Raw genomic sequence first — 21,082 nt, 5'->3', positions numbered from 1 at the left:
CCAACTGAAAATGTTTAGAAATCCAAATGGATATGATTGAAGGGAAAATCATTTTAAACATTTATCAATTTGCCTAAAGGATCCAGGAAAAAACGATATACTTACATTAAAAAAGGAGATCCACGGAGAAAAAGGTTTTTGAATTGTATGTATTCTTTAGGACTTTGATAATGAATAGCCCAACATGTAGAAGTTTTCTTGAAGTTGATATGTGGCTTCAAAAACCTCTTCGGAGTATTGTAACATTATACGATAACACAACATTAATCAAATCAAATACTCATTACTTTTTATTATTATCATTATAGAAAAATAAGTCATTGTATCGACATCAACACGCGATTTAAAATTTAGGCTGTTAAATCGCATTTATTTTCAAACTATATGATGTAAGCAAAAGATTACGAAATCATATAGCCTCAATAAAATCATAAATCTGCATATTTATAATACTAAAATAAAAGGTATAACATCAATATCACCCGGACTTAAAGAGAAAATCTGCGCGATAACACTAAAGTAATGCTTGTATATACATGTATATCAACTCCCTGATCATGCTGATGTACATCAATGGTACTGAAATATCGCCCTCACATTTCAAAATCCGATATGCATTTAAATTCTTTAACATAATTGCATTACTTTGGGCTCACCACTTACTTAAGATATAACTTCAACAGAGCTTATTTGCTAAGTGGTGTCCCAGCAAACACAAGTATGTTTTGAACACGTTCTAAACGTACTATAAATGCGTTTTGGTCGAAACGTTTTAATAACATTTACATGTCGGATTATATAAAGATGAAACTGTTTTATACGAAAAATTACAGCAACGTTTTAAAATGTTGTCAAACTGTTATTGGAAAATATTCTTTGGCAAATATTTTTTTCCAAAATATAACATTATGGTTTGGCATCAAGTTTTTTAATGTTATTAAAACGTTTTGTGCTTGCTAGGTACGTATTCATGGCGTTTATTCCGTTTTGTTGCACATCACGTTGAAGGAGTCGCAATTTTGCAATATATTTGACACCATAAAGATTTTAATAAATTATACCGAAACATATTTCTATATTTCATCAGAATATTTCTGTTTAAATCTAACATTTTATGTTAATTGTATGATTCTTGACATAGTACTTCGCTGTTTTTCATTCCATTCGTGCATGTCTTTTTTTATAATTGAGCCGTTATATTTTCTTTTTATGTAAATGGGAAAATAATCAATATTGACAATCATAGCAACATAATAAGCCTTTTTGAAATATGGCGGGTACAAAAGGAGAGGGCGTACTTTGATTTGGGTAATTTTTTGTCAGCTGAGAAGCATACAAAAGAATACCCAATCCAGACTAAAGATTACTGTTTCGTCTTTATGGGAATCTAATCTTTTTTATCTGAAAGAAACTTTTGGGACCTATGTGGACTTTTCCTGCAAAAATTCAGACCGTCTTACAAGAAAAATGCCAGGCTGACTGGGCTCCATACCTCGCAACCGATGCGATGTACAGAGCACGTGGCCGAAATCAAAAAATCAATTTATGTATTGTGTATGTATCATAGGACCCTCGTATTAATTGTCTGTATGCGCTTGAGAATTCAAATAATAATAATTCAATAAATAATGGTAGCTCTATTATAATACACATTAATGTTTTAAGCAGATACAATTCCAAAATATGGTACGTTTTCTGTCTTTGCTTGTCACGTGGTATGTTGAAGTAATGAAGTTGCGATTATATCTTTAAATTTTCACGATGACACCAACAAGTCCTTGTGGACGAGCAGTGTAAGGCGCTGGTGATATGTCGATACTGTATACATGATAGCGGCGCAGAACTAAATTTCCTTTTTTTTTAATTTCATATTATGTCAGGGAAATGTGGCTGGGAGAATGTATGTATGGCGAAGAGTGGGGTGATCAGTCACCAGTCACGCTACTTTTAATTATGTATACGATGTTTTGTAATAATTCCATCAGAGTCCTTTCTTAACACCACCACTTGCTCTTCTTCTTAGTATCCTGAAAAATAAGAAAAGAAAAATCTTAACAATTTGATCAAGAATGCCAATGTTATTCATGATTTTGTTAACTTGGGGATGAAATCAAAACTCGGCCACCGGTTAACCGGTGGTTACCGGCGGTTGAACCGCGTTCCATTGTTTTGAACAATAGAAACCGGCTCCAACCGGACGGAACCGCTCAGAACCGGCGGTCGACTGCCGGTCGAGTTTTGATTCCATCCCCTGCTTTATTTATGTTTGTGGGGGTGGGTGGGGGGTGTACGCGTGTGTGTTTACCGGAACTTTTTTTTTAATGAAATTGATATAACACACTTACAAGGAGGGCTTTACCACCCAGGCTCCTTATGGTGACTTTGATGGTCGATAAGATGGCGGATTAATAAAATTACACTAAAATGACCGCAAAGGATGGATCTACGATTATCTTAAGTCATTTGGGTGTAAACTAAGACTTTTCAGTACGCTGGATGAAACACCGTGGAGTTCACTATGCAGGACGAAGGCAGGCCCGTATGCAGGATTTTTTAGGGTTCGGATTTTGAAGAAGTAGACCTTTTTTGCATGTGGCCATTTTATGGAAGATTGACCTTTATCACAAAATTTGGATCTTTCTTGACCGAAAAAAACTCACCCCACTGCGTATGGGTCTGGGCGCGGGTTAAAGCCATAATGTATAATCTTATAATTGGGATTTGGTTAATTTGTTTCAAATCTGATTCTTTGGCATATTTCTAATGTTTGCATAATGTCTCAACTAAATTCGTTGTGTTTGCATGTCAACATAATAATTTTATGGGGAGCTGCCAAAATAAGCGGTCAAAATGTCAGTTTGTTTCAGCTTATTGGACAGTTCTCCCTTCTTGGTAGTAATGTTATTATATTTATTATATATAATTTCATCATTTTTGGTTAAGAATTATATAATTTTGACAACATCTTAAAGGCCACTGAAAAAGCTATTGTTACAGTCATACGAGGTTTAGTGAAAGCCATAATATATGATATCTGTCAAATTTTAATGTAAATGAAATAATTTTTTATAAAAGACCTAAAAATTTTTAAATGTAAAAAATTATAAAAATATAAATAATCAATAATATGCCATAAAATATCGCGAATTAAAAAACAAAATCAAAATTATATGATATCATAAGGATATTCCTTGTATTCAGAATGCAATTTGGTGTGTCTGATGTGCTCTCAGGCCCCACAAAAATACTCTGAAAGGTAGGTGACCGATCCCTTAAGAAACTATGTTGCCTTATATTTCGTGGGCCATGAACCGGAAATTTATATCCATGATAACCATTGAGATTAAAAATATTGATGTATAAATTTTCACCCACTGTTGCCTTGGTACACCTTATGAACTCGTCATGAACTTTACCTTTATCTCTATACCTCTATGATAATTTTGTCATTTGAAGATGGTTCCAATATTAGAGATTTTCATGTGAGATTTTCTAAATTTTCAAATCGAGTGTTTACATGTAAAACCAATGACGACGTCAAAATTCAGTCAATCTGGCTTTTAATTTCATGTTGTGCAGTAATAATCATATAATAATACACAACGTCTGTCTACATGGTCTATCTGTCCATCTGCCAGTCCGCCTATTTTGTCGGGGTAACACGTTCCTCAAACTTATATGTTGGGTGGGTGTATCTTGACCCGAGACAGAACAAGTTTGTATTGGTTAGTGGGTCACGGTAACCTGAGGTCATCCAGGGTTCATCTGAGGTCAAATTAGTAAAAACTGTCATATGGGCATGAAACTTGGTGGGTTCAACATAATTGTATATTAAGCAAAAAATATATACTCTACTGAAAATTTAAGCTGTAATTCTTACCATATTATCGAAAGCGCGAAGATCTTAACAATCATGATCACGGTGAAGGCTACCAGTGTTGAGAAGTCTTGGGATATCGAATACACAATGTTAACCAGTAGTGTACCCTGGGGGACAGCGAAGGTATTGACAAGATTTATGAAGCCAAATAAAGCGCCTGAAGAAGAAGGAAGAGGAAGAGGAACAAAATGTGAATAAAATCTTTACATTATTGAGTGTACATTTTGTCTGTTTGTGACAAATTGAAAACCCGACAGTTGATTGAAAAGCATAATAGCCAGAATGGAGTCAAGTGACTCTATAAGTGGAGTAAACTAGCACTGACTCTCCAAAGGAGTCACCTGATTATCACCAGTAGACTTCGGTTGTATATATAAATGCGCATATATAAATGCGCACGTGACCAGATGACCAGCGCCATATTTGCATTACATCACTGTCAATCATTGAAATGGCGATCATTGAAGGAGTGGCTACAGTTGTGACCTTGTTTCGTGGCTAGCACTGGCAAGGAACATTGGCTGGAGGTTCGATGCTATAAATTTGCAAGGATAAATCATGGATATCAAAGGATCATGATTATTGCACAGCACCCCCATGTACAAACATAACTAATGTTTATTTATTTATTTTTATTTATTTATTTATTTATTTATTTATTTATTTATTTATTTATTTATTTATTTATTTATTTATTTATTTATTTATTTATTTATTTATTTATTTATTTATTTATTCGACGAAAACCCTGCGCTATTTTGAACAAATTGGGAAACAAATTTTTCCTGTACAAATGAATGCCGACCCCAAATTTCGGAAATTTCAGGACAATTTTTTTTTTGTATTTTCTCAAATTGAAATTTATTTACAGATTTTTGTGATTTTTGGGTTATTTAAATTTTTTTTAATACCAACCGACCGACCGACCCTACTTGAAAGGTCCGTTCGCCCGTAGAACAGGGTTTCTCTCTTTCTCGCCTTACTTATAATTTTATAAATATTATTTATCCCCCCCCCCCCTTTCCCCCAAAACCACCCTCCCCCCTTTTACACTCATAAATTAAATGTTTTTTGCTAACTTTCCCCTTCCGTGTAAAGTAAAACTTTATAAGCCGGTTGAATCAAACTGAACAAAATTGACGTATACAATTACAATATAATACCATGACAATAATGTGTATGACGGATCTAACTTACTAGCTGAATAAACCCCAAAGCATGGATCACATACGTGATTGTACGTCAAATTGTCATATGTGACTGGACGCGGCGTATGAGCGTGATGTATAGTATACGAGTCTTCCAGCCGGGATGATTGGATCATGTACAGTCATCTACATGTTTATACTCTAAATTGTACGTCAAAGGTTGACAAAGGGTGTACAGATTACCGATTTAGCATGGGGGACACAAAAAGGTGCTTAAAAACACATTTTGAATTTGTTTTTTTGTCCATTTGCGAGCGAATGAGTAAGTTAGAGTTGAGAAGGTCGGGCGGGGAAATCTAGCCTATTAGTTTGAGAGGGTCATTATGCCGAAAAGGGCTAAAGTTATAGTTTCCTCAATTTACGTTATAATTAGAGTTAAAATTAGGGTCAGAGTTATGTTCATTGGCGGCACTACAGGGGGAATACTTATCTTGACTCCCAAATAAATAAATCCATGTTCCCTTCATACCGAAGAAAACGACATCCCCCTAAGTTCCCTACGTGCAAACATTATCAAATAACATCATCGGCAGCTACCCAGTTCTGACCTTAATGCCAGTAAGAATCACATTGCGTCATCAATATGGCAAATTGCCACGCCTATTTAGCACGGAAATACTGAAATATAACTTTTTAAATCAGCTATATCTAGCTTTTCCGTCATAATTTTTTTTTTTCCGTAATGGAAAATCCAAATAAAGAGTTTATGTTTCGGGTCAAATTATTTTGCCCTTTGCAATCAATGCCACTATTTTGCAAAGCCAATTTTCCTTGTAACCTGTCATTTTCGCCTATACTTTTGCGTGTGGAATTTGTGCACATCCGGGTACCTTACATCGTTCAACACGGTATGGCGACTTGTAGATGTCACGTGCGCATTTATATATGCGCATTTATATATATACCCGAAGTCCACTGATCACAGGAATGTATATTCTCCCATTCCAAGGGGATGGTGGTCAAGCCAAATTTTCTCCATCGTGTCGTCTGACAATCGCCAATGGCGTGAAACTCGGAGTAAAGTCTCCTCTTCCGGTAGGTCTATACTTTGAATTTTTATGTACATCTATGTGTATCATTATTTTGTGTTTTTTCGGACAGTCGGATTGACCCTGTAATGGAGTCTGGGTTACTCTAGGAGCAGAGTCCAGCCACTACGCGACTTATATCTAAAATGACTCTATATTGGGAGTCAAATGACTCCTGTGTAGAGTCATCAACAGTGACTCTTCAGCGGAGTCAAGAAATTTATGACTCTTCAAGGGAGTCAAATGACTCCCAATATGGAGTCATTTTAGACATAGAGTCGCAGAGTGGCTGTACTCTATCTTTAGAGTCACCTAGACTCCAGTTTGGCTTTCAGTGCAAGTTAGTCGTACATGAACACACACAATATGTATCCTACTCTTTTTGAAATTAACGATATACGCGGTCCCACGGTCAATACACGCAATTCTTACAACCTTCATGGTTTATGACTCGAGATGTTGTCAAAGATTCAAAGCCATTAATCCAGAAAAAAAGGTCTTGTGGAAGTGTTAAAAAGATTTATAGTAAATAAATACGTAAATCAAGTTAGATCAACAATTAAACAAAACGTAACCTATAAAAATAAAATATATGCAGCTTGTATGTTGGATCAACTTGTTACTGTTTGTAGAGATGACCCATTTTACGAATAGTTTGTGGTAGTAAAATTCCATGCAATTGGAACCCTCAACATTCTCAAAGGCAAACCAGTTTAATGATGGACAGTTTACTTCTCCATCTAGCAGATTATCTATTCAAAACCACTCTACTGACACGTGAAACCTCCTAAATTGGGCTATTTCATTTAAAATCCACACTACCCCTGTGGAAGATTTAGCTACATCCTTCCACAGAAGGAGTATGAGTTTTGAATACAATAGACAATTGGGTAACTTCCGTTTGAAATACTCACTCCAGTTGTAGAAGATAATAGGGAAAGCCATAATACAAATAACGGGAGTATGGGTTTCAAAATGATTAACCCTGACCAATTACATTTGAAAAGTATACTCCCCCTATGAAAGACATTTCCAAAATCTTACACAGGGGTAGTGTGGATTTCAACTGCAATAGCCCAAATGAACAATGAAACGTAGAAATGAATGTGGAGCAGTATTTCGCATATTCGCCATTAACTCTAATTCCGATCAATTCTAGCTCCCTACACTAATGCAAGCCCAAAATTCAAATTGTTTTAATGCTTTTGCATATATTGAGACCCTTGTAATTGGGGCTAGTAAATTCCATATCGGTAAGATGTGTAAAAATATAACGTTTATTTTTCATGAATTAGGAATATGGAAGACAAGTAGTAATGTTAAAGTAAGTTAACATGGTGAATTATTGGAAGGTCTTTCATTATACATTATTTAGATGCTTTCACAGTTGGAATCCAAAGCAATACAGAGGTAAACTAGTTTAATAAAAAATGAATGCCACAGGTTTACTTATTAAAAATTGAAATGTTTTACAACGTTGATTTGGTTCCTTTTGATATCGGATTTAAATATATGGCAAATATATTAGCAATTTGTAAATTTGTTTTGAAATCTTCAGCTGAGATGTTTTGCGAGGACCACTTAACAGTTTGCTTCGACTTTATTTATCAATACGTATTTATGAATACGCACGTGACCACCTCCGCGCTGCCATAACATCTTGTAGACAGTAAGTCTCGAAGTAACCTTGTACATAGCGGGTGGTCTTCCTGTACATTTGAATGCAAAGGCGGTAAACAACGCGAGACTGTGCAGCATCATTCTCTATTTTGTTCAACTTTTTGATTATATTGTTAACGTTTCCGTCGATAAATATTTTTTACTTTCAAAATGTTGTTTTTGATAACATATTACAAATTCGGAATCCCCCATGTGTAATAATTTGCTTTTCAATTAATACTTAAATTTGATAATAATTATCTAAGAAGTTCCTATCCTTTTCAATGGCATGACGATTTGGTAACGCTTGCTGGTCATGGTATGTTGTGCCCATGGGTCACATGCGTATTTTTAATATAGTCGAAGGTAGCTACTTAACACTTACCTGTTTCGAAAGGTCCTACAAGACCACTCAGATATGACCGGGTGACTGGTAGTAAGGGCCCCGTTAATATAGCAATTAAGGGCACTGCAAAGAAATTAATTGAAATGGAAGAAGTGGTTATGTTTGAAATTTGCTTAAAACCATAACGTTTCTCTTTTTTGCGCGTTCATCATGTTCACTAAGGCAACCATTATCAAAATTACTTGGAACTTTCTGGTATATTGTTTCTCATGACAAGATACCTCGTCCATTCAACCGGCTCATTTAAACTTAATGAAACTTTAGTAATGTCCATCTAAATGCAATAATCAAATTATACTTTTTAATAATGTATTTGAATATATTCATATATAGTATTGCATTAAAAAACGTCATTTACCTATTCCCACTATAAAAGGAGAAACTACCAATGCTACCACAAATAGAAGATTACATCCCTCAGCAATCAGCATCAGATTCAACTCAGCCTTCGCAGTGCTAGATGATGTAAAGCGAAGATACGTGTGAGTTATAACCAAAGTCCCAAGCAATGAAAACATACTCTTTGCATTGTTGAAGGAGCTCAGCTTCGCTGGAGACCACTTGAAAGGTGGTTTCTGAACTTGAAGTCCAAGGAAGCTGCTGTCCGCTGCAACGTAAGAGCATAAAAGATACTTTGATCTAGATACTCTGATATCATGACATCATCGCAATACCATTCCCCAATCTTTTCAGTAATCAAGTTATGGTGCTACATGATGAAAACGCTGTCAATGTCTTAAGTGATTTTAGAATCAGGTACAAATCATCTAAACATGATTCCCTTCCTTACATTAGTTAAATTATATACAACCAAGCTCCTCTAGTCAAATATGATATATTCCATTAGGGATGAAATCAAAACTCGGTCGACCGCCGGTTCCAGGCGGTTACACCCGATTGGAGCCGGTGTCTATTGTTTTGAACAATGGAACGCAGTTCAATCGCCGGTAATCACCGGTAAACCGGCGGTCGAGAGCTGTCGAGATTTGATTTCATCCCTAAGCTGGTTTTTGTTTGGGAAAGAATTAGAGGAAATTGGACTACAGCACACATGACATTTGGAAAGCTTTTGGATTATATCGTATTAAATTATTTCTATAAAATTTGATCATAATCACACAAAGTATGTACCTTTGTCTTTCACATTATCATAATCAATAACATACGTATACTGCAAAATTATACAATATGGTGAGCCTGTTAAATCATAATGAATGCAGGTGTTTAAAATGTCAATGAACACAGAAACATTTAGACAAGGCAAGTTACGCGAGTGACGCATTTAGGGTCTAAAAAACACTGATTTTCAAGAATAAGGGTAGTTTTCTGAAACTGAACAACTTGTTTAGGGTACCTTTTCAAATTTTTGGTAAATTACAAGTCCAAAAAGGGTAAATTATTTCATTTTTACTAGCTAAAACACTCATTAGGGGGTAAATTTTATATTAAATTACCTTATTAAGGGTCTAATTTTGCTGGTAGGTTAAAACTCGTTTAGGGGGTGTTTAAAGAAAATTTGGTTACGCATGCGTACACTATCATAATTGAGTGGCCCCCCTGGGTGATACGTAATCAAACACAGGGGCGGATCCAGGAATTTTCAATAGAGGGGGCGCCGAGCCACCGCCACCGCCGCCGCGGCTCGGCGCCCACACAAAGTCAGGCGCCACTCTGCAAAAATACACAGAGTCAGGCGCCGATCTGCACAAAATAGAGGGGGCGCGCGCCGCGTGCGCCCCCCTCTAAATCCGCCACTGAAACATGTGGTAATACACACATGATTTGAGCGACAAAGGGACAGTATCCATGACCATAAACAAATGTCACCAAAATAATTCAGACATGGGGTTAAAAAAGAGGTTTCTTACCCACCCTAGTATAGAACTACTGTAGTGTGGAGTTCATGAGTTTCTCGACTGAGCTACAAAAATATAATTCATTGTATTACAAATTCAACTTTTTAGCACACATGTTTGACTCTTAAAATAAAAAGCATGAACGTCATTACATATCGTGGAATTCGCAACAGTAATAAGTATTAAGAAAAGCAATCTTCAAAGTGTCTTTTTGATCGTTGGCACATTTATATTTATAAAGTAAAGAGTGACTTGTATTTATTTTAAATTGTCGCCTGACGAGTCTATGCCAAACCGCAAACCTGTATACGTCAATACCTGACCGCCCGGTGAATAGCTTTTGTATGTACATGCTATAGTACGTAATCATACCTCGAACTTTATCAGATTTTGTTAACTGAAGGGCTGGGGTATGAACGTTTGGACAGTATTTATTGTGGGACATTAGAGCACATCAGACATATCGAATTGCATTCTGAATACGAAGAATGTCCTTCTGATATCAAATAATTTTGATTTTTGAAATTCGCAATGTAATACACATTTTATGGCAAATCATTAAAATTGATATTTTTGATATTTAACAGTACTTGAAGTAAACTTTATAAATCTGATGATTTATACTTAAAGTGTATGTAGGTGGGATGAAAAGCCGACAATCAATTGAAAATTTTGACCTTTCGTATTGAAGATATGGATTTTTTTCCCCAAAACACCACAAAAAATAGGTCTTTTGGGAAAAAATCCACATCTTCAATATAAAAGGTCAAAATTTTCAATTGATCGTCGGCTTTTCCTCCCAGCTACATACACTTTAAGAATATATCATTAGATTTATAAAAATTTATTTCGAGGACTGTTATATAAAAATTTGAAAAATATCAAATTTTAATAATTTGTCATAAAATTTGTATTATATCGTGAATTTCAAAAATTAAAATTATTTGATATCAGAAAGACATGCTTCGTATTCAGAATGCAATTCGATACGTCTGAGGTGCTCTCAGTCTCATGTCCCACAAAAAATACTGTCGAAACGCCATAAACGCTCATTCTAGATCCCTTAAATGAAGCGTGTAAAATAATTATGTGAGGCGTTTTGTAAATACAGAGTATCCCAATAAAAATATCCGTATTGAGGATGTAGCAAAACCAGTGAACCGAATCTGATGCAAATTTTAGAAAAAAGTTACAGAATAGACTTAAATGTGTTTTCAAATTCTGTTAGAAACAATGGATAAGCGTCTGATTTTATAGTTGTTCTTTTACCCTCAGACGGACAAGAAAGACACGGTGATTTGATCCTGAATTCTTGTATGATTTCCATGATTTTATATAGGATATTTATTTGACATGTTTTGATTATTTACAATCCCACCATGGATCTTAGTCAAAAACGTGATTAAAAAAATAAGCAAGACTTTTCCCTTTTGTAAGTGATCAAAACGCTAGGATATATGACTTTTAAAAACCAATAATTTGATTAATTCATTTGATCATATTGATGAATTACAAATGACTGCAATAATCAATGGAAATGAAAGATAATGACGAATTTCCCAGAATTTTCCCAATTAAATTAATCTCACGATGCTTGCTGCAAAAATTATCATCGGTCTTCTCACACCTGACCTAACGAGTCACTATAGTGTGTGTTCCAACATTTTGCTTACACATGCACATGATATTAAATTTTTCACAATAATCATGATAACAGTGTTAAAATATAGGGCCTACTCACCCTGTGGTGCACTAGGATATTTATTACATGTATGAATTATGAATAAGAAAAATCAAAATACACATTATGATCTGTGCTATGCCACGGTGATGGGAGTAAAGTAGTATGTAGGACCTATAAACCAATTAGCAGTGGTAAATATAATACGCCTGAACATGTAAATATTATGTAATATGCCTCATGTCACGGGGGAAATTGCCCAAAGTTGTCAAAAAAGTCTAAATAGTATAAAGTTACTCAAAGTTTCATAAACTTGCTTAAAACTTTCTCAAAATCGCGTTAAGTTATTCGAAGCGCCACAAATTTGTTTAACATTTTCTCAAAATGTCATAAAGTTACTAAAAGTTTTACAAAATTGCTTAACATTATTCTAAATTGCCTGAAGTTGGTGAAAACACGCTAAAAAGTTGTCAAAATTACTCAAAATTGCTCTACCCTGCGTACAACTGTGTAAAATCAGCGCGGATTACGCTTAGTTGTCAAAAATCGGTCAAGCGGTCAAGCAATGTAAAGCAGCTTTGGGCCAATTTACGCAATATCATAAAATGTTGTGAAATGTCAGACGTTTTTGGACAATTTGGGCAAGCTCCCCTGTGACATGTGGCCTTGTAATACCTGTTGAACATGCCATGCCAAATACGGAAACTAAAATCATCAAAGCCAAATTTGTTCGTCTATTTCCTTCATGTTTAGCCAGCACCAGTCTTGGTCCTGCCGTAACATGTCTCCAGATGGATTTGCAGAAACCCACGTGATGTTTTGCTTTGTCCACCTGTATTGCGTTGTTATTTTTCACGTGTTCTTCCTGAAGGAACACGAGTATCAAAATAATAGATGTCATTTGGCACAAAAATACAATTAGATATATCCGAGATACGCCGAATGTTGAGACCAACAAACCGACAGACATCTCCCCGACAGTGCTTCCCAAAACTGTGAAAGCTGTAAGAGTAGATAAGCTTATTGCACGCATTTCTGCTGAAGTAGTGTCTGTGATATGACACATCATAGTAGTCATGAAAGCACTTTTACCACCCGTAATACCCATAGCTAAATGACTTCCAGAGATAAGAAATAGAGAAATATAGCGATAATATCCTTGAATAAATAACAGAACAGAAAATATCGCTGTCCCAATACAAGGAACCAGCAAGATCTTCTTGCGTCCATACGTGTCAGCTAAGGATCCAAGAAAGACAGTCGCAAAGGCTGAACAGATGACACCGATAGAGTTCAATGCTGTCAGATATTTCTCCGTATGTGAAGCCAGCTTTGCTTCAGCTTTCGGATTTGCTTGTAGTTTTGAACATACCGTATAAGGAAAGTAGGTAGAGCATGTTTTCCGGAAAATCAGTGTGCGAAGAACAGGATACTGCATTGATACTGAGAACATGAAGAGAAACATGGCTAAACACGGGGTTGCTTTAGCTAATGTATTCTTCATTCTGATGGCCATCGCTATTGTTCTTATGTCACAAACGTGACTTAACCGGTCATGGAAAGTGTGATGTTTGGGTTAAATGAAGACATAGACGTCCTTGTATGTCTGTTCGTTTAAAACATAATAGATTTCATTTGCATTAGACAGACTTCAGACAATCAGTAACGCGTATGATGTGGTACTATTAAGACTCGGCGCTAATTGGAACCGTCTTCAATTAGTTTGAACTAAACCTGTGAAGTTCAACTACCGTAAGTTTTTAATTGTATTTCTAAGTTCCACATGATAACAATTGAATAATAGTAATAGTAATGCCGTGTGTTGATAGTATTTGCAATGAAAACACTGACTCGATAAAGTTCTCAACAGACAGGATATTTGTATTCATACGAATCAATTGGCAATAATCAATCGTGTATTATACCGATATTGACTATAGCGTTCGGACGATTGATTAACAGTGCAGAATATAAACGAATTTAATTGACTAAATTATTGATTCAAAATAATATTGGATGTGGATTGGATGATGTTAAAATTATACTAAAATACGCTTTGTTAAATTTACTTCAGCATTTTGTGTATTTAAAATAAGCATCATTTTAAGCAATGCTGTTCTGTTATTTATAGCACAGCCAAAACGTTGAAAATTTTAGAAACGGTTTCTAACTAAGACTTCCCTTTGTTCATTGCTTTCATGACCGTACTTGTCAGGGAGGTAAATAACATATTAACTGGGTGGGCATTTGCCCACCCAGTAAATTATTTTGCCCACCCTGTAAATTCAACTTGCCCATTGCCCAAAAGTACCCACCCAGTAAATTATTTTGCCAACAAAAATTGTGGCACCATATAATTATTACCATCTAATTTCACTGCTTTTTTCATACATAAGAGTAATGGTGAGTGATAATTAGTATTTAGATTTCTAAATATCCAAAGTGAAATATAATATGGTATACAATTTTTCTTGAAAGTTGCTACATGAATGCGCTAATAACTGACAGAAGATACATTTAGGGGGAGGGTAATATCCACTTTTTACATCAGTCAAAGCGAAATTGTACACAAAAACAGGTCTACACTTACGAAAAATTTTAATTTCGCTGCCCACCCAGTAAATTATTTTCCATTATTTGAGGGCAAAAATAAATTAAATTGCCCACCCAGTAAAATTATCCTTATTTACCTCCCTGGTACTTGTGATTCTTTTATATTATTGAAAGCTTGGTTTTCTCATGTAATTTATATTCTTCACGATCTGACACGTTGAGGTTAGCAACTATTTTTAACTGTTACAATTTGGTAGTTCACAGCATCTTGCGAATAGTCAGCTTTGACGAAAATTGCATTGATCATTTCATAGCGAGTGTGTAGAAGAATTCAAATACCACATATATACTTTTGTAGGTCCTGTGGTTCTTGAGTTATGTTGTAAAGAGGGCTGAAAAAACAACACTTTTGTAAAACGTACGTAACTCATTAACAACAATAAATCAAGCAAGTTTTCAAAGTATATGATCTGTAGAATGAACTTTTGCAAAATATCAAAGTATCATTTTTCAATAAATTATTGATTTAGATAATGAAATTCGCGATTTTTTGGCTGCTTCGACCAACAATACCTCGTCTACCCCTACAACTCAGCAAATATTGATAACATTAAACAAGCAACCACCTGCTTCTTTTGATCCACTAAATCCACTATCTTGTCGACGAGATCAACACTGTAAGCTTAGGATCACACGTTTGCTATTATATACTAAAATATTCATTCGCCAATCATTATAGTATTTTCGTTACCAAGACTTTACTAAATCCGTATCCATAGTATCGCAGTATAGAGAGTTATTTGTCTCTTAGAAGATATCAGGAAATCTTCTACTTGCGATATAAACCGAAATACCTTGTGATATAATATAATATAATATAAAATATAATAATCTAATAATAATAATAATAATAATCTAACGTAAGTCGTTGACACAATTTTATTATTTAGGTTTACTCGTCTCTTGAAAATAAACGGCAAAATAAATATTAACGTGTTGTTTCTTGCAGGTGAATAAAAGCAAGATGCGAGATCCAGTTTATTATATATAGTTTTATGACAATTTTCAGTATGCTTCGACTTTGCGCGAATTTATTTCATTGCACCATATTTCACAGTCTTTGCTTCAAAATGGCAAATTTTTCGCGCGCTTCGTCGGCAAAATGTGCTGAATTCACTATACTTCAAGAACTTTTTTCCAACCCCATCACCCCAATGTCAACAAGAAATCTACGCCACTGACTGCATGGAAGGTTAAAAATAGTGAAATACCCATGTACGAGGGGGTATCAAAAAGTTTTAGAAATCGCCCAGAAGTGAAAGAGCTATATCAATGAAATTTTGTCAGTGCAATCACTGGTCCTTATGTACACTATGGTGCAAAAATGGTCTCATAAGTATGTTTACTTTTTTTACAGGCGCTAGATGTCAGTACCTGCCTATGTAACCGCATAACCAGCAAAATGGAGAAAATTGAGGCATGTAGCATGATTAAGTTCCATTTTAAGGGTTACAGTGCCCAAAAATCTGTGATGAAATAAAAATTCATTTTCCAAAAAGCAACAGTGACAATATCACAATCACCACCGAAGATAACTTTCATTTCATCATCGATTTTCTAGGCACTGCAATCCTTCAAATGCAGGATCTTAATCGCTGCTTGCCTCAATTTTCTCAATCTTGCAGTTTATGCGCAGTAACTGGGGCAGCAGGTTATTAGCATCTAGCGTCGCCTGTAAAAAAGTAAACATACTTATGAGACCGTTTTTGCACCATAGTGTACATAAGGACCAGTGATTGCACTGACAAAATTTCATTGATATAGCTCTTTCACTTCTGGGCGATTTCTAAAACTTTTTGATACCCCCTCGTATATGGGAATGAGGATTCCAACTATGTTGTCATTTAGGTTGTCAGCAATTTAGTTTGAATTTCAAAATGGCCGCCATTAATTTTGGTAATTTCTCGGGTGTCATATTTGATACACCATTGAGTAAATGGTTAGCTTTCACTGTCCGTGTTTTAACTGGTAGTAGTATTGATTCTGTAATATTCTGATGTCTTAGTTTCTTCTGTTTCTTCAAATGACAAGAGTTTCTTGCTGAGTAGACAGAGTATTCAACCAAGGACAATATGGATCACCATTATTATCTGATCTTCTCCCACCTGCTGATTAGCATCTTTCTGTTTGTGCTGAACCACCTACCCTTGAGGAAACAAGAAACACGAAGAACAACAAAGCTCCTCATATCAATTTGTAAGCGCTCTTTAGCAAAGTCATAGTTGATTGAATTTACAACCTTATGACAAAACAGGCGAAAATACTAACTTTTTGCACAAGATTTGCAATTTAAAGAGAATTGGCCATTGCTCATTCTAATGACGCTAGTATATGGATAATGTAAGTGTGCTTTTTTGTATATGGACAATATAAGTGTGCTTTTTCCTTTAATGACATAAAATTTGAAAAATATTGTAAGGAACACTTGAGATTCTGACTTTTAAAACCTACATTTTGGTCAAAAAATGTGCTTGGATAGGTAGTTTTCAACAGATTTTCCACATTCGCCTTGCTAAGTTGCTATAACATTGAATTGCGTTATCTGTTGACCTAGTGACGAAAAGTGTTTTTAGGGGGAAGTGTTAGCTTTTAATTTTGGTAATTTCTTGGGTGTTATATTTGATACACCATTGAGTAAATGGTTAGCTTTCACTGTCCGTGTTTTAACTGGTAGTAGTATTGATTCTGTAATATTCTGATGTCTTAGTTTCTTCTGTTTCTTCAAATGACAAGAGTTTCTTGCTGAGTAGAGAGAGTATTCAACCAAGGACAATATGGATCACCATTATTATCTGATCTTCTCCCACCTGCTGATTAGCATCTTTCTGTTTGTGCTGAACCACCTACCCTTGAGGAAAGAAGAAACACGAAGAACAACAAAGCTCCTTATATCAATTTTTAAGCGCTCTTTAGCAAAGTCATAGTTGATTGAATTTACAACCGTATGACAAAACAGGCGAAAATACTAACTTTTTGCACAAGATTTGCAATTTAAAGAGAATTGGCCATTGCTCATTCTAGTGACGCTAGTATATCAGATATGGACAATATAAGTGTGCTTTTTCCTTTAATGACATAAAATTTGAAAAATATTGTAAGGAACACTTGAGATTTAAAACCTACATTTTGGTCAAAAAATGTGCTTGGATAGGTAGTTTTCAACAGATTTTCCACATTCGCCTTGCTATAACATTGAATTGCGTTATCTGTTGACCTAGTGACGAAAAGTGTTTTTAGGGGGAAGTGTTAGCTTTCGTTTGATATAAACAAAATTCTGATTGGATGAAGGGAACGCTTGAGGTTTTGATAAAAAAAACAATCGAAGAGGCCCATTTTGCAGCTAGAAACTCCACAGCTCTTACATTGCTATGCACTCAACCGTGTAGTGTAATCAACTGTGGTGGAGACAATTCATGCTTGTTGTTCTCTGCTTGGAAGCTCTTGGACGAAAATGTGTGCGCAGGTGTATCGAGGTGGAAACTGTGCGCATGATGGTTTATAAGAGAAGCGCTCCAAGTGGCTATGAAGTAATGATGGCAATCATCCACCAATTCTGTGTAGACATATTTATAAAACTATACACCTCCTGAGCTGCAGTCAGTCACCAACATCATTGTTCCCCTGCCAAAGAAAGGGGATCTCAGCCTTATTTCAAATTGTAAAGAAATCTCCATGATGTCAGTTGAGCCAGAGACTACAACAAGATCTTCTTGTTCAGAAGTAGATCATGTTAACTTAATTAAACGGAAAACCAGCCTGGATTTCGCTCATGTAGAAGCTGTATATAAACATTATTAGAAGAACTATCAGATACCACTTACCATCACATTTATTGATTTTAAAAAGGCTTTTGATTCCATGGACAGGCCAGTCATGTTCTCAGTTCAACGCCATTGTGGTATCCAAGCAAGTTCAGTCAACAATAGGATGTGTATTATACAAGTGCTGTAACAGTGCGGGATGGCAATATTTCTGATCCATTCAAAGTGTCTACTGGGGTATTGCAGGGAGATGTGTTATAATGAAAGACAGAGATAAAAAGATTGTATCGCGTCTGACGTCTCTGTCAATCACGATCCTTGATTGGTTAATACAACTTAATTGCGCATAAAAGGGAGGCCGATTTATCTGGTGCCGATCGGAGAAAAGGAATAGCAGAAAATGGCGAAAAAATACGTACATTTCAAGGCAAAAAGCAACTTTTCTAGGCATTGTTGACATGGTGCATTCGCTGAAAGAAAGTTTCCTACTATAAAGACCTAACTTTTGAGATGGTTTGTATATGTTTGAAGGTGCAAATTAAACAATACGGCGTCCGGTTATATCGCCGCGTTCAGCAAGTCATCTTGTAAACAAACCGTGCTCGAGTATGATTGACAGATGACGTCAGACGCGATAAAATCTTTTTATCTCTGTCTTTCATTATATTGTTCTCATAGACCTGATGAAGAACGCCACTGAAGGGGCCGGCTATCATGTGGTAACACTGACACATCCTCGCCCGGGCTGATTGTGGCACAAGGCTGTTTTCTGACAATTTTCCTGTGGGATTTTCTAAATTTTCAAATTGATTGGAGCACGGGGGCACGTGACGCTACGCCACTGATCGCCTGTTCAGACGTCGTCTACCTATCAATTTTAACGGATTTATACTTTGGCGTATTACATTACATGCATCCCATGCATCGAGTTCCCCGTCACACATGCACAGCCAACTTAAACAGGAGTGCATCAGAAAGTGGAGTCATCAGTCATGTCAGTATGTCCAAAACAGAGTACACGACCGTCAAAGTTTCTGCAAACCGCCACTCCAAGTGCATGGAGATCCTACGATCTCAAACTTCATGCATCTTGGATTTATTATTCCCTTTGGAAAAACCGACCTAATTAGCCGGAAGGCACTTGCATGGTCTTCTTTTGGAGAACGCCATCAATTTAGAAACAAAGTCAACATCTTTAACACCACTTATGTCACAGTACTGCTTTATGGCTACGAATATCTAGTGGTATGGAAAGCAAGATGAATGAATATACCACATCACGCTACGTACAAAGTAATACCAAACAATAAATGCATTGACCATTTATGCTATCACCAATACTGGGTCCTCATTAATTTTGGTGGCTATGGAACAGTGCCATTGGGCCCCAATAATTTTTGCCAGGCGCCACCCCCCAATATTTAAAATATTCCGGTGCCTCTGTGTATCTCTATCTCTTGTAAATGTTTCAAACTTACAAAAGGTTAGAGTGTCCTTTTTGACACAGGGCACTATGCTCAATTCTGAATACCAGGGATGTTTTGACGAGCAATTATTCAAAGTTGCCGCAAAAGGGATGGGGAGTGATAACAGAGGCCGTATGTGGGAAGACTCTCATTTATCAATCGTATTATTTATCTGGAATGGTGACATTACGTCCTATTTTACAAGTAGGCGGGCTCTGAGGAATCTATGCTTGGTAGACATGAAATTTATCATTCATAGGAATTTCAATGGCGTTCGAAGTGACATATTTTAAAAGATACGGAGGAATAAGTTTATTCAATGTTTCTTATTTTGAAGGGCGCATCACTTTTTTATAAGAAGGATTTCGTTCATTGAGGATTATTACCAAATAGTACATAATCTTGGATTTGTCTCGGATTGCCTTCGAACTAACTTAATTTGACTTGGTGATGGTAAGAAATCTGGAATATGTGAGTAGATTGTATTAAAATGCATATGATTGTTTCTTATGAGAAGATATAACTAGTGATAGCTAAAGCAGGTAATGGTGTCTTCAATGGACGAGGTCTTTTATCTGCTAGAAACGTCGGTTGCATTTTAGTTAACTTTTGTCTGTGGTTTTGGAATTTGACTAGTGCAGTGTCAGTGTATACCACCATGGTTTACATACTTCATTAGTTTATATCTTGTCTTTGTCTTGTTCCTGGCTCGAATCTTTCTAGTGATAGCTAATTAATGCATTGTTGGTTCAGACGAGATGCCAAAATATAAAGATCTTGCGTGGAAATTGACTTACATATGGCGCTTATTGTTTGCCGTTGAAATAAATAGGTGCTAGGAATGAATTACCTAAAACACTATCTTTTTAAACACTATCTTGTTGATGAATTACACAAAACTTTCCATGATGAGATTGAAGAATGTTTTTATATTGAAGTCGCCTTGCTTTCTTCTTAAATCGTCAAAAATGCTTATTAAACACGTATGATGAGTGAAAATATATTTTCGCATGGCCACACTTTTGTACGAAGTTCATTGGTCATCTCATGTTTTTATTTGATGATTGTTTTTTTTTTCATTTGTTTCAATGATCTTGGTATTGCTATGTTGATACAGTTACTGTTTTAATTACCGTTGTCGTCGTCAATTTCGTCGCCATTGATATTGTATTTATTATCATCTCGTGTTTCTTACTTGTAATTAAACCTTAACACAACTTTATTCTTAATACTTACGTCAACCATAAAAGTACATTAACCCTATAAAATCAACCTGTAAACCTTTTACGAGAGCGTTAAGCGTATATTACGCACTTGTCTCTGGTTGGCTATTGAGGCGATTTGCTGTTGCCGAGTGGAAATTATGAATAATCTTTGCACTTGGAAAAACAAGACACTTGTGTGTCACAAATGTTTTTCCATGTTATATTTTCTCTACAGGGAGGATGGCAATTTATTTCTCGCATTTATTTTTACGGCCCCAGCTACTATCAGTGTACTTCGGTTATATCTATAAATGCGCTT

General features: G+C 35.7%; 1 protein-coding gene across 1 annotated transcript; it reads right to left on the bottom strand.

Moving 5' to 3' along the window:
• Positions 1–1,835: 1,835 nt before the first annotated feature.
• On the bottom strand, positions 1,836–13,557 carry LOC140153107 (lysosomal proton-coupled steroid conjugate and bile acid symporter SLC46A3-like). Its single transcript, XM_072175736.1, has 5 exons — positions 12,394–13,557; positions 8,540–8,788; positions 8,161–8,244; positions 3,881–4,037; positions 1,836–2,027 (listed from the first exon to the last, which is right to left on the bottom strand). The coding sequence occupies exons 1-5, from the start codon at positions 13,232–13,234 to the stop codon at positions 1,982–1,984; spliced, it is 1,377 nt and encodes a 458-aa protein (XP_072031837.1). The 5' UTR covers positions 13,235–13,557; the 3' UTR covers positions 1,836–1,981.
• Positions 13,558–21,082: the final 7,525 nt, after the last annotated feature.

The sequence above is a fragment of the Amphiura filiformis genome, chromosome 5, assembly GCF_039555335.1.
Source record: "Amphiura filiformis chromosome 5, Afil_fr2py, whole genome shotgun sequence".
Taxonomy (NCBI): domain Eukaryota; kingdom Metazoa; phylum Echinodermata; class Ophiuroidea; order Amphilepidida; family Amphiuridae; genus Amphiura; species Amphiura filiformis.
This window is presented reverse-complemented; position numbering and strand designations above follow the sequence as displayed.

Bases quoted from the DNA above. Each gene is read 5' to 3' on its own strand.
- LOC140153107 (XM_072175736.1), bottom strand. From the start codon at position 13,234: ATGGCCATCAGAATGAAGAATACATTAGCTAAAGCAACCCCGTGTTTA. The intron at 8,789-12,393 runs GTATTACAAGGC...CTTACGTTGCAG, and splicing joins TGGCATGGCATGTTCAACAG to CGGACAGCAGCTTCCTTGGA. The intron at 4,038-8,160 runs GTAAGTGTTAAG...CTTCTTCTTCAG, and splicing joins TGTAGGACCTTTCGAAACAG to GCGCTTTATTTGGCTTCATA.